Source organism: Bipolaris oryzae (assembly GCF_000523455.1).
Source record: "Bipolaris oryzae ATCC 44560 unplaced genomic scaffold scaffold_27, whole genome shotgun sequence".
NCBI lineage: Eukaryota > Fungi > Ascomycota > Dothideomycetes > Pleosporales > Pleosporaceae > Bipolaris > Bipolaris oryzae.
Genome location: NW_006911303.1, coordinates 206,047 through 221,955, shown reverse-complemented (window position 1 = coordinate 221,955; position 15,909 = coordinate 206,047). Strand labels below are relative to the sequence as shown.

General features: G+C 52.2%; 5 protein-coding genes across 5 annotated transcripts; 2 read left to right on the top strand and 3 right to left on the bottom strand.

The window, feature by feature from the left end:
* Positions 1–861: 861 nt before the first annotated feature.
* Positions 862–1,783, top strand: COCMIDRAFT_88354 (uncharacterized protein; the record flags this gene model as incomplete). The annotated part of the gene is made up of 4 exons (XM_007687271.1): positions 862–925; positions 984–1,018; positions 1,074–1,300; positions 1,360–1,783. 4 exons carry the CDS (start codon positions 862–864, stop codon positions 1,781–1,783), a joined length of 750 nt encoding a protein of 249 aa, XP_007685461.1.
* A 1,226-nt stretch (positions 1,784–3,009) lies between these two features.
* COCMIDRAFT_24151 (uncharacterized protein) lies at positions 3,010–3,791 on the bottom strand (the record flags this gene model as incomplete). Its single annotated transcript, XM_007687213.1, has 2 exons — positions 3,010–3,039; positions 3,132–3,791. The coding sequence occupies 2 exons, from the start codon at positions 3,789–3,791 to the stop codon at positions 3,010–3,012; spliced, it is 690 nt and encodes a 229-aa protein (XP_007685403.1).
* Positions 3,792–4,386: 595 nt separating this feature from the next.
* COCMIDRAFT_88445 (uncharacterized protein) lies at positions 4,387–5,279 on the top strand (the record flags this gene model as incomplete). The annotated part of the gene is made up of 2 exons (XM_007687270.1): positions 4,387–4,970; positions 5,033–5,279. The coding sequence occupies 2 exons, from the start codon at positions 4,387–4,389 to the stop codon at positions 5,277–5,279; spliced, it is 831 nt and encodes a 276-aa protein (XP_007685460.1).
* A 2,059-nt stretch (positions 5,280–7,338) lies between these two features.
* Positions 7,339–9,523, bottom strand: COCMIDRAFT_88498 (uncharacterized protein; the record flags this gene model as incomplete). The annotated part of the gene is made up of 2 exons (XM_007687269.1): positions 7,339–9,357; positions 9,428–9,523. 2 exons carry the CDS (start codon positions 9,521–9,523, stop codon positions 7,339–7,341), a joined length of 2,115 nt encoding a protein of 704 aa, XP_007685459.1.
* A 2,826-nt stretch (positions 9,524–12,349) lies between these two features.
* COCMIDRAFT_73785 (uncharacterized protein) lies at positions 12,350–14,379 on the bottom strand (the record flags this gene model as incomplete). The annotated part of the gene is made up of 3 exons (XM_007687268.1): positions 12,350–12,845; positions 12,897–14,127; positions 14,187–14,379. Coding segments are annotated over 3 exons (1,920 nt in total), but the record flags the coding sequence as incomplete, so codon positions are not given.
* Positions 14,380–15,909: the final 1,530 nt, after the last annotated feature.

Genomic DNA, 15,909 nt, shown 5'->3' with positions numbered 1-15,909 from the left:
AATACCAACACCTATCCCTAATCTCCATCCCATAACCCCGAAATCCTCAATTTCCAATCGCTGACAAAAGCACGAGAAAAAACCCCCCTCCCTTTACTTGCTCCACGTAACCATGCATACATACACATCCGCACCCAATCACGTTGAAGTTCCTGGTGACAAAACGCTGATGAATAACCACAGCACTGCTTACAACGCTGCAGAAAAAAAGCGGGGGGGGGGAGGGAGTGGGCCCGCATGTCGCCTAGTAGTAAGCGAATGTTCCCGACAACATCGAGAATCTTGCAGAGAGCATTGCGATGTTAGTATTACAATACGCCGGTGCTTGATTACCAAAGAGTTACTCAGACTAGTACCACGTGGCGAGTATCCCGCCTCCGTTGTCGTGGTTAGGGGGGGTTTAATCCGGGTAGCCGGTGGGGTTGCATTTTTTTTCTGCGGTCGTGCCTTGTTAGATGTGACTATGCTGGGCATAGAACGAAGTCGCTCGAGCCAATAGAGAAGCGAGCTAGAGTGGCCAAGGTGGTTTGTCATGGCTTGGATATGCGATGGTGTATGCAGAATGCTCCATGTTGCGGCCGGAAGATGCTGGCTTGGCGATGCCCGGATGTTGCTATTGTGGTTGCGATTGCGAGGGGGGCCAGTGGGAAAGGGAAGATTGAGTATGCGGTGGGCGGGGCGATTAGAGGGGAGGATGCAAGATGCAAGATTGAAGGAAGGAGATGAGGATAGTACAGGGGGATCGGGAAAAAGTATAAAGATGGGGGTTGTGGTGCTGGAAAGTAATCATCCACCACAGCTTTCGAGATTGAGGACAGCCTAAAGAGCAATACTTGACTACCGTTCAACTACCTTTTCAAGATGAAGTTCTTCACCAACTTGGCTCTTGCGGCTTTGACGCTCGCACAGACTGTTGTTAGCGATGGTATGGAGACGAGAGAGTAACGATGGGATATCCGTTCAAGTCACTGACAAAGACCCAGCTGTTCCTTGGGAGCGTATCGACAAGAACAACTCTGTACGTCCCTTCTTCCCTCACACTCCCCAAAGATACCTCGACTAACTTCTTGTAGCTCCTCCTCATTCTCGACCTGCAGGTCGGTCTGTATGGTGTCGCCCGCGACTGGGACGCCACTCTGTACAAGCAGAACATCCTCGCCCACGCCGAGATTGGCAAGCTCTTCAACCTGCCCGTCATCATGAGCACGTCCGCGGATACCGGTCCCAACGGTCCTCTGCCCAAGGAGATGCTTGAGATGTATCCCAATGCGCCTCTTATCCGCCGCCAGGGTGAGGTCAAGTAAGTTTTACCCGGAAGAGCGTTGAAGAGGAAGACAAGTCAGCTAACATGCCACCCAGCGCCTGGGATAACCCGGAATTCCAAGCCGCCATCAAGGCCACTGGCAAGAAGCAAATCATCGTTGCCGGCATCACCACTGATGTGTGCACTGCATTCCTCGCTCTCTCCCTGCGCGCCGAGGGCTACTCCGTCTTTGCCAACATTGAGGCTTCCGGCACCTACTCGGAGCTCGTTCGTGACACTGCCAACTCTCGCATAGAGAAGGCGGGCGTTCAGCTTGTGTCCATGTTTGCCATTGTCTGCGACCTTATGCGTGATTGGCGTGCTACTCCTGGTGCCAAGGAGGTTCTGCCTTTCCTCGACAAGTACCTCCCTGTCTACGGTATGCTGGCTAGGCACCACGCTGCGGCTGTTGAGAACGGTACTATTCAGCCTGGTGAGTTGGACACCATTACTGGGTCCAACGGTACTATTCTTCTATAAGCGGATCGTCTGAGGAGGAAATACGAGGATGCGAGGGTGTGGTCATGGGGGTTTCGGAGGGGTAGAAATGAGGGCGTCGGGATAGTGAGAGATGGAGGGAGACTGGTAGAAAGTAATAGAGAATAAAAAAAAGGATATTGCATTCAAGTATATAGACAAAAATTTGACTGTTGTTTCTTACCAGGGCGACTTTGCATATCCAAGTGTCTTCTTTGTTCTTACCCAGAAGCATTGGATGATGGCGATTACAGCAGCTACCAGAGCGTCTGTATACTCGACTCGTAGTGTCGCACCCCGCTATCTTTCTGTCTCTTCTTCTACAGGGTTGTACTGCGAATAGCTAATCCGAGTCCAAGTGCATCATTTCCGAGGCAAATGCGCAAACTGAAGATTACGTCCTGACAAGATATCGAAGGTGACACCAACTCCGGATAAATGAAGGTAGCCGCCTTTGGAAACTTTGTTATTGATGTGGGACGCAGAAAATATCGATTTCCAAATGAAAGGCAGAATTAAGGCTTGCTGCATCGCCAAGACGATAGATTGAACAGGGACGAGGCATCCACGGCAGGATAAGAGAGCAAGTTAATAGTACCTTGGCGGGGGGAGAGACTTGGCAGACTTGCTCGCGACAACTCGCTGGGCACCTTTGCGAGGTGGATATTATACTTTTGCGACCCACGCGCTGAACCAAACATCAAGACGACGTCTGTTTCGAGGACAAGCGCGCCAAGTTCTGGGCACAAGTGAAGGGTGACAAGGTCAGCGTGGACAGCGCAAGCAGGAATTTTGACTATTGACGAGATTTCCAGGACAAAATGGTGCCACTTTGTGACGAATGCATACAGAGCTGAAACGGTACATGGTTCACGGGCCGTGCTACACAACATCAAGCTTTGCATGGCAGAGTCTTAGCATAGCAGATCTTGTTTCGGTGTGGGATATGGTGAATTGTTATAGGCCGCAGCGTTTCGGCGTCCGAGCAAGACGGAGGAGAATGACAAAGAGAAAAGTAAGGCACGAACACGGGTTTGCAGGAGGATGGATGGCAATGACTCGGGGCCAGTTTGGTACCCCGTTCTTTTTGCCCCATCATACGATGGTGAGGATATACGCGCACGGCGAGGGCTGGAGACATACGCCTTGCATGGCTATAATTTTTCTGGTGACATGCGCAAAAAGGGCAGGTGGCGGGTTGTCTTTCTTGTGTAGAATTGTAGGTAGAGCTAGAAGGGCGCCACGAAGGTCCAGAGCGTCTGAGTAGCACAGCACGTGTGGGCGAGCAAAGTATTAATAGGCCTGGCTGAAGCGGTGGGCTAAGTCTGTATACGGCGAGCACGGGCCAGACCTGCGTCGTGGGCGCACCCGGTCTAGCCTGTGGGTGATGAAGGAAGGGCGAAGATGGTTTGCCAAAGGCAGAAAAGCAATCACAGGCGTGTGCTAGGTCGGAAAAGGGTATCGCCTGCGTGTCTGTGTGGGCGAGAAACGTTTCGCCGTCCGTGGAGGGAAGCGAGAAAATCCCCCTGGAACGCGGTGCCATATCGAGACGGAGGGGCCCGCCGCCTATCCGCACACAGGCGTGGAGAACTCTATTGAGGCCGACGAGGAAGGACGAGCGAGATGATAGGAGGTGGAGGAGAGAGGGAGAGAGATGGAGAGCTGACAAAGTTGGCATGGCGTGCGAGGTACAGTAGTAACGTGCGGGGGCTGCGTACAGCCTAGCGCAGTGGTGGTGGTGGCCAGTCGCCAGTCGGCAGCCGGGCCTGGACGATTTCAGACTGGCGACTGTGAGGCCCGGCCGGCTGAGATTACTGAGATGGGCGTTGGGGACATGCACTGCAGGCCTTGTCATAAAAAACCGCACCAAGCATCCCACACGAGACCTAGCCCGGCTGGTCGGTGGCTCCGATGGTCTGGCGCTGACTGCCTGCCTCTCGAAACGGCATCGTCTTGTGGTGTGGGCGTAGCTGATACACAACGCGGCTGGCACGCCATTCCACTCCGCCATCCCATGGCGCTATGGGGTGAGAGGGAGTGACATGTGGAGAATAAGAGAGAAAGGCACCAATTCCATATATCCCTGGCTGACTGGCCCACCTGTCGCATGTCTCTCAGTCTTGCTCTCTCTTTCTCTCTCTCTCTCTTCGCCTTCTTCATCACACTAACCTACCATTTACCCTATTCATCTCATCTCATCTCATCTCATCTTCCCCGCATACGACTAGGTGCTTATACGCCCGTTGGCAATTTCACTTGCCAAGCCCGCTACGTCCTTTTCCTTTTGGACCATCTCTTGTAGCTGCGTATATCCAGCCTTATCTGAGGGATCCTCGTGCAGGTGGGGCTTCCGTCTAGATCCGCTGCGACTCCCCTCAGTCTAGGCCTGCCAGCGCGTCGCACTCGCGTATGCGTTATCGTACAAGTGCACAGCGTATGTCTCGACGTTTAACTAGCTGATTTTTTTTTAATTTCTCCGTCCATATGTAACTAACACTTGCGCCCAGTAAACCAAACATCTGCGCCTTGGTGAAACAAACATCTACGCCTGCCTGGACTGCTCCTTCCTACTTCCCTACTAGTTGGAATTCACCACAACCGCCATCATGCTCTCCAACACCCTCCTCACAACCCTCCTCCTCTTCTCAGCGCAAACAACAACCACTCTTGCCCTCCCAACAAAAACTCACTGCCAATGTAAAATCGTGCCAAACACCCCATCATCATCAACCTCAACAACAACCTCACCATACGCCATCGACTCACCCTCAGCCGCACACTGGGCCCCCGCCTCCCCCTCAGAAGACGACTCCGCCTCACCTTCCCCATATCCCTTGGCCAGCAGCACAATCTGCAACACCCTCGCCTCGCAACTCTCGCAATTCCAACACACCAACCCTGACCTCTACGCCTTGTACCTCCAACGCGCCCCCACGCGCTCCATCGATGATTCCGTCGCCCAAAATCCCATTCCAACTTCAGTCCTCTTGAGCGCAACCTCCTCCGACGCCCCCTCCACAGGCGCGAATGAATTTAAAATAGTCTGCTACCAAGATGAATCCTCGCCCGAATCCGCCATGCCACTCCGCGACATCCAATCCTCCCCCTTAACCCTCCTCATCCTCCAACTCATCGTCGTCCTCTCCATTGTCGCCTGCATCGCAGAAGGCCTGCACATGCTTAAAAACCTGTACGGTTCCCTCCTCCTCCTCCAAATTCCAAACAAACAATCTTTCTAACAAAAAAATTCAGTATCTCACCACCACCCACACCATCCCACTCTCTTCGCCTCGCCGGCGCAGAAAAACGCCTCCTAGCCATCCCACCAACCCCTTACGACAACTCGCTAGACGCAATGTCGAGCCCCGGTGCCGAAAAGAAACTCCGAGCTTACTACGAAGCACCCAGATATTTTGTCGCCCAAGGCAAGAGTGGACGGAGAGAGTTCATTGCGTATGACGATGATAGTGATGATGAGATCAATCGACCCGTTTTGTAAATGGGACGATTTGTTTTGTATCTTTTGATATATTTTTTTGCGCATCGTGTGTGTGTGTGTTATACACATTAAAAAAAAACACCATGATTGGGCGACATGTTTTTTTGGATATATAGTAATGAAGTAATGACCCATTTATGACTTTGTGCGTGTGTGCGTCAGTGGGAGATGGTGATGAATCAGTGTTTTAATTAGATACGTGTGGTGCTATTGTTGTTGTTGTTGTTGTACTGCGTTACTTACCTACACCCGCAGTGCTCCAAAAAAAGAGTATAGAGATAGAACATTTTTCTCGTGAGAGTAATATACCTATTTTCGCTTTCTCCCCCTCAAAGCAGGAAAAGTCGTTGGTGAAGGAAAGAAAAAAAAAGGTGGTAGGGGGGGGGGGGTAATCGAAGAAAAGAAATAGCAACGCGCCCCCCCCCCCCCCCCCCTCACAAAGACTATCTACACATAAACTCTCCCCATCGTATAACCGTCTATTCCGCCATATCGTACAAAACGAGCCTAAAAGTTTAAACCAAAAAAGCGCTCTATATCTTGAAAGCAGAAAAAAAAGGAGGGGGAGGGGGAGAGGAAGCACAAAGTATGATATACTTACCAAACTCACCTTTTAGGCTTTACCTTAGCTTACCTTGCAACACCCTCTCTCTCTCTCCACAATCCTTTTCGCAAAGAAAGCGATGCAAGGGAAACAAAAGTAGAGTGAATCAGACAGACGGGGGGAAAAATATAACAAAATCCCCCAACTTAGCCCATGTCCATAAGGCGCCAAAGTCTTCTCGAAACCTCTCTCTCTCTCTCAACCCACGTCCATCCCATCTGTCGGAAAATACATATCAAACTTCAGAGCTCAGAAAAAAAAAGAAAAAGAAAAACACGCATCCAGGTAACGCGATGGAAAAGGGGGGGTCATCCAGAACGGTGGGAAAGACCAGTATATGTGTATATAAAAAGAAAATTGTCGCGTAGCGGCACAGTCGCTTTGGGCATTTCCTTTTTTTCTCCTTTATATCTCCATTTTGTGTGTGGGTCTCTCTCTCTCTTAGACACACCCGGCTGGAGGCGGAGTTGGGGGCGGAACGGGTCTAGTTGGCGCGCTTGGAAAGTTCTGAAAGTTCTGGAAATGTCAAGACTAGGCCATTTGGGATGTGCAAAAGAAGAAAGTTGTCCAGGTAGGTATGGGTGTTGGCGCTGTGGTAATACTTTGGTAGTAGGTCCAGAAGGGGTGGGGTCCTACAAAAGGGGGGGTGTTTTTCCTAGTAGTAGGTCATTTCTTTCGCAGTGGGAGGCTCTGCATATTCGCAGTCGCGCAAATGGGAAGAGTAGGAAGAGAGAGGAAAAAAGCTAGGGGTTAAAAAGGAGGGGGGGTGGGTTAAGGCAGGTAAAAGAGGGAGTTATACTTTTTTGGATAAATGGTTTGTCGCGATCGGATAGTGATGGTCGATGCTTGGAAGATTGTCGCTTTCTCTTTGGTTTTTCTTAGGGGATAGGTAGGCGCAATGGTCCTGGTATGGGATTGGAGGGTTGGGATTGGGAGCTTTCGCCAGCATTAGGTATTTATTTTCGCAGTAGGCAAAGTTTTTCGGTCTTGGGGGATTTGGTTTCTAATGTCGCAAGTGGTCTTGTTTGGTCGCGCGGGGCGTGTTGGAGGGTTTGTGGGGGGTATCGTAAAGGAAGTCGTAGAGAAGATATGGCTTTTGTTGTTGGAGCAGTGGGCGGCCACATTTGAAGTCTTCACATCACCGGGATGTTGAACCGATAAGGGGGTATAGGTGGAAGCCGTACATTAAGAAGAAGTACTTTCGTATCGCAAATTGTTGTCGTGAGAGGTAGGAGATCAGATAGATCTTTCGTAGGAAGGACAGGTGGCGTGTAGGAGATCTAAAGTAGGAGCAGACTGTCGAGCGCCGTCGGTGATGTTAACGCCGGATCCGGATAAACGCTAAGCCGTGTTGTAAAATGTGTCGTACAATGAACCGAGTGCTGATGAAGTAAAGATTTTGGCAAGGGCTGGCAAGTCCAGAAAAGAAGAAGATAGCTGATAACCATGAACGCATCACATGATGGTGTGATAACCCTTCTCATTCATGACGTCGATCCAAAAGGCATCGCGACCTTCATCACACTGACGCCACGTCTCCTTGAGAAGCTGAATCATCATGCGAAGGGGCTTGTTAGGTAGCCTCAACGCAAATTCTTGCAGACGCCGAATGACAAACTCTCGTGCAGAGACAATTTCAGTATCGTTGGCATGGACATCGAAGAAGTCGACTGACGAGACAAATCGAAGCTCAGATGCAGCAACAACAAGGATCAGCGGCTGAATGCAAAAGGTTCCAGATGAAGAAGGTATCGACTCTAGAGATCTGATAATGTGCATGGCAAGCGAGTTGAGCCACAGCTTCATGTCAGTGTCCTCAAACGGAGTCTCAAAGCGCGGTGTGGGGAACTGAAAGTCGACAGCCTCAGTGCCTTTGAGCTTGTCAGACCCGAGACGCTTGCGCAGGATAGACGGGAAAACGCGGTAAATCTCTAGCAGACCAGCGAGACGGTAGGCTTCAGCAATGGTGACAAAGTGTTCCTTGGGGGTACGTTCGTCGCCATAGTCAATCACTTCATCAACAGATGGGCAGTCGACAGCAAGGAGATCCTCTTCCAGCGAGGCAGCGTTTTGCAGGTTCTCTTGTCGTCGGCGAAGATCCATGGAAGATTCACGGTCCATTGAGCGTTCCTTGCGGACCAGGCGGCCGACCTCTGCAAACAAAAAGTGAATCATGGGCGCGATGCCTGTCCAGGGGTGTGGGACAACCTTGCCGTTGGGGCCTCGTGCAACTGGAGCATTCTTCCTCGAGGTGACGCTGGGTCGGAGTCCTGACTTGGGGGAAAAGCTCATGGCATCCTCTGTCACAAAGCCCATGAGCATCTCCCAGTGAATCAAAGACTCCTCAAAGAACTGTGCCTCTCGCTCCACCTCTGCACCACGTGATCGGCTAAAGAGCTTGGGTAGAATGAGATCCCTGGCAGTGGAAAGGTACTCGAGTCCAAGAGCGCTGCTGTCGTGCCAAGAGGTAGTAAGACCAAGCAGCATGATACTCAAGAATGTCTTGGTAGCACTAGTCTGGCCACTCTGAGCAAGGGGAAGCTCAGCCTCTAGTGCCTCGCGTGCCTTGCGCTGGAGTTCAACTCCTGTTGCTGCCATGTTGGGAAAAGTGTTAGCCAAATGCGCCGCTGCCATGGATTGGATTGCGTAGTTGATGGATGGAGAGTCCTTATAGATGCGGCCAATGGTAGTTCGGAAAGGATTTAGAGGAGAGTCGAAAGAAGAAAATATAGCACAGACGTCCTTGAAGTAGTGTTGGACGAGAAGAGACTCGACATCGTCAGACGATGTCGGGCTGGGAGAAGGACTTGGAAGACGGTACAAATCAAGGAGCAGTGAACGTGAGAGTCTAGGGCTAGACTCTCGGTTTGCGTCGCGGTCCGACAAAGGCATAGACGAAGACGGGATGACATCTAGTTTCTGTGATGGTGAGTCGTGTACGCCAAAAGTAATGTCGTCTAGCGAGCCAGAATCAAAGTCTATGTTCTCAAAAGGATCAAAGCTGAACTCTTCGTGAGGAAGATGGATGGCATCAACAAAGCCATCCAACATGACATCCTCGATTGGAAAGGGCTCGTACTCTCGAGGAGAGTCGCCATCCTCGGTAGAGGACTCTTGGTTTGATGCAGGCTCCTCAAAGCTAGGTGGAGACGGAATTGCAGATGACGTTTGTATTGTGGGGGCTTGTTGTGGGGTGGTCGTAGTTGTCATCTTGTTCTTGCTTACAGGGAGCACTGCAGCCAAGGCCTCGATGCCACTGGCGACATTCTGAGGGAGCGTCGACTTGGCGGCAGGGTGAGTTGTGGAACTGAGGTTGGAGGTAGGGCTCGATTTGGGAGGCGCCGCCCTCGAGTGGCTAGGAGGCGTAAAGACCTCGTACTTTGTCGACCATTTCAAAGTCTTCTCGTATCCAGGGCAGGGCACGTTCCTCTTCTTGCATTGCAGACAGCCAGGAGCAGTCTCGTCGCATTTGAGCTATGCTTTTTGTTAGCACGTGTTCCGAACAAGGGATGAATATTGATGATGGGAGGCGGTGAGACTTTACCCTCTTGAGCTTGCAGCGGCCACATCCATTCCTAGACTTTGTCTTCTTCGCCTTTAGATCTCTCGCCAATACCTTGTCTTGAGCAAAAGCGGGCATGTTGCAGGTTTAGATTGACGTAGTAAAGGGGAGAGGTCTGGGAAAGTCAAACGACAATGGGGTGAGATATCCGGTGCGAAGGAGATAGGACTTAAAATGCGGATCCATGGGTTGGGGGACGGCCACAGACTTCTAATGCGCGTGACGGGGCCATGACACACCCGGTCGTTCTTCTGCCTATCACTCGACTAGGGCCGGCTAAGATAGCTGCTGATAAAAATGTCGCGCTGGTGTGGTTGATGCAGGGCGTGTAAGCCTAGATTCCGAAATTCGGCTCTTACTGTGCATTCTGCATCGGCGGGAGCCTTATTGGCCAGGCCTATCCGCCACGACAGTTTTCTTTGCTGTACAAACCCCTCTATGGGAGGACGCCCGGTGGGCGGAAAAGTTGGACACGAAATGTACTGCCGGTGCGCATCCTCTGCCGCTATCCTCGCCTACAAGCCAGCGACGGACGACTTTGCGACAAAAGCATCATGGGGCAAGATGAGGCGCCAACGATAGGAAGATGGAGAGGCTACCCCACAGCCATCTCGAGGTGGGACGGAACGAGTGGATGGCATGACTGGTTGTGGATTAGGGCTAGGCATACTCGCTCCACTTGTTGCTTCACGATAGCCTTGTTCCAAGATAAAGCCACGTCTGCCCGCATGCCTCATGACGATGTCGGACCGCAACTCCAAGTCTGTGGGCCAGACTAATGCGGAAATATCAGTGTGTACAGCAGTGAGGTGCGTGTTGTGTCGGTATAGTTATCTTTGGAGATGAATCCGTTATCAAGAGCAGCGATAAGGAACCACCACTACTCAGAAAGCGTCGTCATCTCTCCAAACGAGGCGGCTCTGCCAGCAACCTGCTTTTGGCTGGCCAGTCCTGCACGTGTGTTCGGGGATGAAATCTTTTCTTCCCTTTGTCACCGATGAAGTGCAGTGCTACTCCCTCAGACCTTTTCGAAAAGTGTGCCGGCCAACCTTAATACTGTCCGTCACCGTGACGAGGGCCAGGCCAGCCCCCTTGTTATGCGGCTTCACCCGAACCGATCTGCGTCCATGTATAAACAATAATGAAGAATTACGGAAGTTTACCCCGCAAAGAGCCACGGATGGGCGTGTGGATGCCGCCAGCATGCCGCAAGTATGATTTGACTGATTTTCTGGGGTAAAAGAATCTGGGGGGGACGGGTACATCATCCACAAACGCACGCGATTGAGTAATGCCAAGCTCAGCAAGACACCGTCTGAACATCTGGAGATGGGGAGGCAAAAAAACGTCGAACATGTGGCTTCGGTGGAATTATGTCCGTATTGTGCAGCATGCAAATGCCCCCTCTCCACCGTTTTGTGTACGAGTCTGTGGTTCGTGATGCATGCGATGCATCCCGAGCTTGGCGGACATCCGACGGAAAACTCTGAGTGCGCCCGTGTGACATATTATTGATGTGCACCTCCATGGAACTGTCGGATGCTTGTTATCTGGAACTCCCGCGGAAGAAAATATGGGGGTTGGGGTGTTGGAGGAAGGGGGGAGGGGGGAGGGGTGTTCAACTTCGAGGCGTCTTGTTGATATCTCCTCATGGGCTTGTCGTTGAGCTTGGTGTATTGGCGTGTGTTGGTGTATCTGTGCTGAGCTGACATTGTCCATGTGGCACAACAAAACAACCTCCAACAAATTCATCACATGACTATGCCACGCGCACATGCTCGACACACCAACACATGAAAAATACAGTTTGCAACGTCTTTCGTTCTTCACCGCTCCAATCCACGTGCATCTGCGCGACGACAACCAATACCCGCTTAGCTAGAACAGTCTCGAACTTTTTTTTACTTTCACATATGTTTTTTGTGCATTGATGTTACTTATTTCTCCGCCCTCATTTCCCAACATCCTATGCTTAATCCGCACAATGGAAAAGAACACCTTGTTGACTACACACCAATCAATGAGGAACAAAAAAGGAAAAAAGGAAGGACAGATCAGAAGCTATATACATTTGCAAAGCCTCTCTCTCCTTCCATCCCCCTCCCACTTTGCCCAAACTGTGACAAAAATATTCGAAAGCCCAGCCGCATCAGCAACAAGAAAAAAAAGTGATTTGTTTCCTTTGCTCAGCTTAATCAGTTCCACAATTCACCAAGAACGATCCAACCTGTGATTCTAACGCTTTCCAAACCAAAAGAATTGAAGAAAAGAAAAAAAAGGAGCGACCCAGATGTATGCGGATGCATATGTGTTCGTAAAGAAGAAGAGAAGAAAGAAGGAAGAAAGAAAGAAAAAAAATGAAAGGGTATCGACTACCATGACGACATTTCAAGAGATTCGAGCCACCGCCAGCGACATCTTTTTCCCTTCAATCTCCAGTCCAGCTGAGTTTTGGCAGAGGTCCAAAGAAGAGGGTTAGCGACAGCGGCAGCCCGATGAGGTTGCACTAGAAATTATCTAATTGCTGGGGGCCAGAAGGAGAAAATGAACAGGCCCCCCGTGTGTTCGTTAAAAGAGGATGGATGACATGCAATGGGATTTTGTACACCAAAGAGAAATGGAGAAAGGACTGCTCTACCAGCGCATTCAGAAGGAGAGGTGCCATCCCTACATGGCGTTGCCACCGGGATATCTGGATTGATTCGACATGCCTGGTCCTGGTCCAAGCATGGCAGGTGGCATAGGACCGCCTCTTCCTCTGCCGCCGCCGCCTCGGCCCCGACCGCGTCCTCGTGTAGCACCTGGGATCATAAAGTCTGGGTTGTCTGCATTGGCTTCCAGAATGACATCTCCCTGTCGCATAGGCCTTCGGGGACCAGGAAATGGGCCAAACTGACCTGCCGCGGCGCCCATCTCTGGCCGCCAGTTGGGATTGATCGGGCGTTGGGAGACAGAAGTAAAGTGCGATGCTTCGCTGGCCGCAGGAGAACGTGAACCATCTGGCAAGTCGTCGTAAGAGCTGGTGCGAGGGAGGTTGGGGTCACTCAGGTTGTTTGTGGAAAGAAAGTTGGGGTTAGGCGGCGCGAATTTGCCTGGCATCAGTGACGTTGGCAATGGTGGAGGCGCCTGTTGCTGCACAGGTTCTGCGAATCTGGGGTCAACGTCTTCATAATAGTCAGAACTACGCTCTGGTCTGGTGACTGAATCGACTGGGGCAAGTTGGGCATTCGCCATGATAGGCGAGTCCTGGATCGGAGAGAGTCCACGGCTGCTGTTGCTGTTGTTCATGGTGCTGAGCGTTTGATCAGAGGGCACTTTTTGTTGGTTCCATCCAGCCCGAGCTGGGACAAACTGCTGCTGCTGCTGCTGTTGCGGGGGTGGTTGTCGTGGTTGCGCATCACTATTTGATGTTAGGAAAACAATCACAAAACACGTGGTAAAAAGCACTTACGATGTCGAGTATTCGCTGGTCGGGCTCATAATTTCGGGAGAACGTCGCTGGGGTGCACCAGCTGGGAAGGGGCCACCCTGTTGAAGAGCAAGCATACCTGCAACATCACCGTCGCTCTCTCTCAGTCCATAATTGTTAGCAGGTGTGCCTGTGCGGTTATCCATTTCGATAGCTTGACCAATGGGCATTTGCGGCATTGGTCCAGGTGGTGGGCCTCGGCCATACGGCGATGGCTCGCGAGGTGGCGGTCCTTGGCTGTAAAAGTTATCGTTGTTGTATCCTGGAGGAGGAGCACCACGAGCCATTGGAGGGCCATTTGGAGGTCGTCCACCACGTCCATTGCCATTCCAGCCTGGCGGAGGTGGTCCTCGCATAGCTCCTCCTCTTGGGCCATATCCGCCTCTTGGACCATAACCTCCTCCTCTTGGGCCTCCAAACTGTCCACCACGTGGCGGTCCTCCTCTTCCTCTGTATGGACCCCCCCTGCCGCGTGGGGCTCCGTTCATCATAGCAAAACCATCATTGGGCATAGGCGGGAGAGGGTTACCGTATTGGTCCACTGGCTGTCGGCGACCGATAGGGCCACCAGGCGGCGAGCCCATTGTGTCTGGGCCATTACCACCAGCACTGCTGACAGTCTTGAGCGAAGGGTTGCGTTGGTTCAAAGGCACCATATCGTCCGTGGGAGACACTTTTGAAGAATCAAAATAGGCGGTGCTGCCGTTTGTTTTGAGGGCCGACGACATTGTGTCGTTGTCAAGAGGGGGCGGAGATTCAGCCTTTGGATATTCAGTGGTCACTGTCGCGTTTGCGCGATTCGCATAATAGGTGTTGCCGTTCATCTCGTCGTTTTCGGCAATGCGGCGCTTCCTCGCCTTGCGGCTGACTAGCGTACGTCTCATGGCACATGTTACAATTCCGCTTGCGACAATGATAACGGTAGCACCTAGTACAATCCATCCTCCCCAACCCACGTGGGGAACGAACAACAAAATGTCGACGAGAAACGCGAGCAGTGTGACGAGTAGGGTTGGGAAGGTGAATATAAGCAGGGCAAGAAGGTAGCGCGGCGAGTGAGCAGGCGAATGGAAGTGGGCGGCTACTGAGAGGGCGAAGCAAATGAGTGTCATGAGAGCCGCGACGGGGTGGACAATGAGGATTGAGGATAGGGCGTGTCGCTGTGCAGAGGGTAGCGAAAAGTCAGAGGTCCGTTCACCTGCAAACAGTTTCTCTGTATTCGAGCAGTTAGTTCATGTTGCACGCGTGCGCTTGTAGTGTAGCAGCACATACCGGTGTTGTACCCGATCATGGGTCCTTTACAGCCTGAATCGCCATTTTCGCAGTAGCCCAAGACGCCAAAATGAACACCACGGTAGGTAGCGAGCGGGATGCTCTTGATGAGGGGCGTCGAGAGGGTGGAGAGCAGCAACAGCACGAATGCGACGAAGAATAGAATGGATAAAGGGGTGGCCGGACGCAACATGATGGCGACAAAGGGCAGCGTCAAGTACTACCGCAGTGGGAATCCGGTCCGCCAGCGACCGGCTTTGGAGACTCGGCGATATAGGTTTGGGGGGGTCTCGGAGGGGCGTGTCTGCGCGACTATAGTAAATGCGCAGACGTCGTTGTTGGAGAGGGCAGTAGAAAGCGAGCCTCAGCGCGGCTGTGTCCGAGGTGAAACGAGTGACGAGTGAGGATGCACGGGGGATGCCTGCAGTGTCATTGATGCCTCGACCCGGGAATGGCACGATGCAGGACAGCGACGCAATTGACACAGACAGCCGGCGGAAGATTGACGGTCGCTGGCTGTTTCGGTTGCGGGGAAGCGTGGGCGTGGGCGTGTTGGCGTGGACACGAGGTGGAGGATAGTGGGCGGGAGGCTGGAGGGCCAAAAGAACAAGCTGTAAGCTGCAACGGTACAAGCGGGAGGGCAGCCAATAGCGCAAACGGCACCAGAGATGGATGCGAACGTTGGGGGCTTTTTGGCCGCTAGTCACCGATAAACCTGCTTGCGGCTGCTTGGAGTGCGGGACGCTATCCAGCCGTCAAACCACCGCTGTGGACTCGATCGTGACGTGCTGATGGTTGAGAGCGAACGGTGAACAGGAACCAGGCACAGGAACCAGGAACAGGAAAAGCATTGGCAACTTGACCCCGATCCGATGAGATGAGATGAGATGAACACGAACAGCCTCGCCGTAGTAATCATGTTGTGTGCGCGTTAAACCCCCCTGGATCTCCTCTCCGTCTCACAGCGCCAACCAGTGTGCTTCCCTGTTGATAGTGCCTGTTGTTCGGCGCAATATTCACCAGCATGCGCGCCCGTGCTGCCATGCCATTTGCCATTTCCCCGACAAGTCCATCGTCTCATCTCGTCTAACCTGCACGGCCCTCCCCAGACTGATCGTCCAGGCACGCCCGGCGCTTCAAACACTGGGTTCTGCTGAAACGCGCAGAGCCTCCATAGCCTAGTCCTGAGGCAGAGCAGCTGGGCCTCAATCCCTCTTCTGTCGTGTCTCGTCTGCTTCCGACACGCTCTCTCTACGCGCGCTTCCTGTTCATGCCAATGGGCCCTTCCGCCAAAGAGCGCGCAAACACAGCCCCGTCCTCCCCTTATCTCATACCCCCATGCACCCCAGTCTAGTCTTGACGGTACAAGGCCCCCGAAATATCATCTTTTCGGCGCCACCAACTCTTCTCTTGGTTCCGCGTCCCATTGGCTTCACCTGCCGCAATGCCTTCTTTGCTTTTGCACCCCTCCAAAACCACACTTCGCACACGACACTGTCTCACAATCACAATGCTCTGCTCACATTTCATGCTCAATGTTTGAGCCCCAAGGCTCCTCAACTGTTTATTTTGTTTGATTCTCGGCCTCACTCATGGTATTCCTATGATAAGCAGATCCGCAAGATCCGCGTCAACCTCCCCACAAGGGGTCACGAACGCCTGGTTTTTTCGAGTTTCCGAGTCCTGCACCAATGCTCATGAATTCATGGGTACTTCATACGCT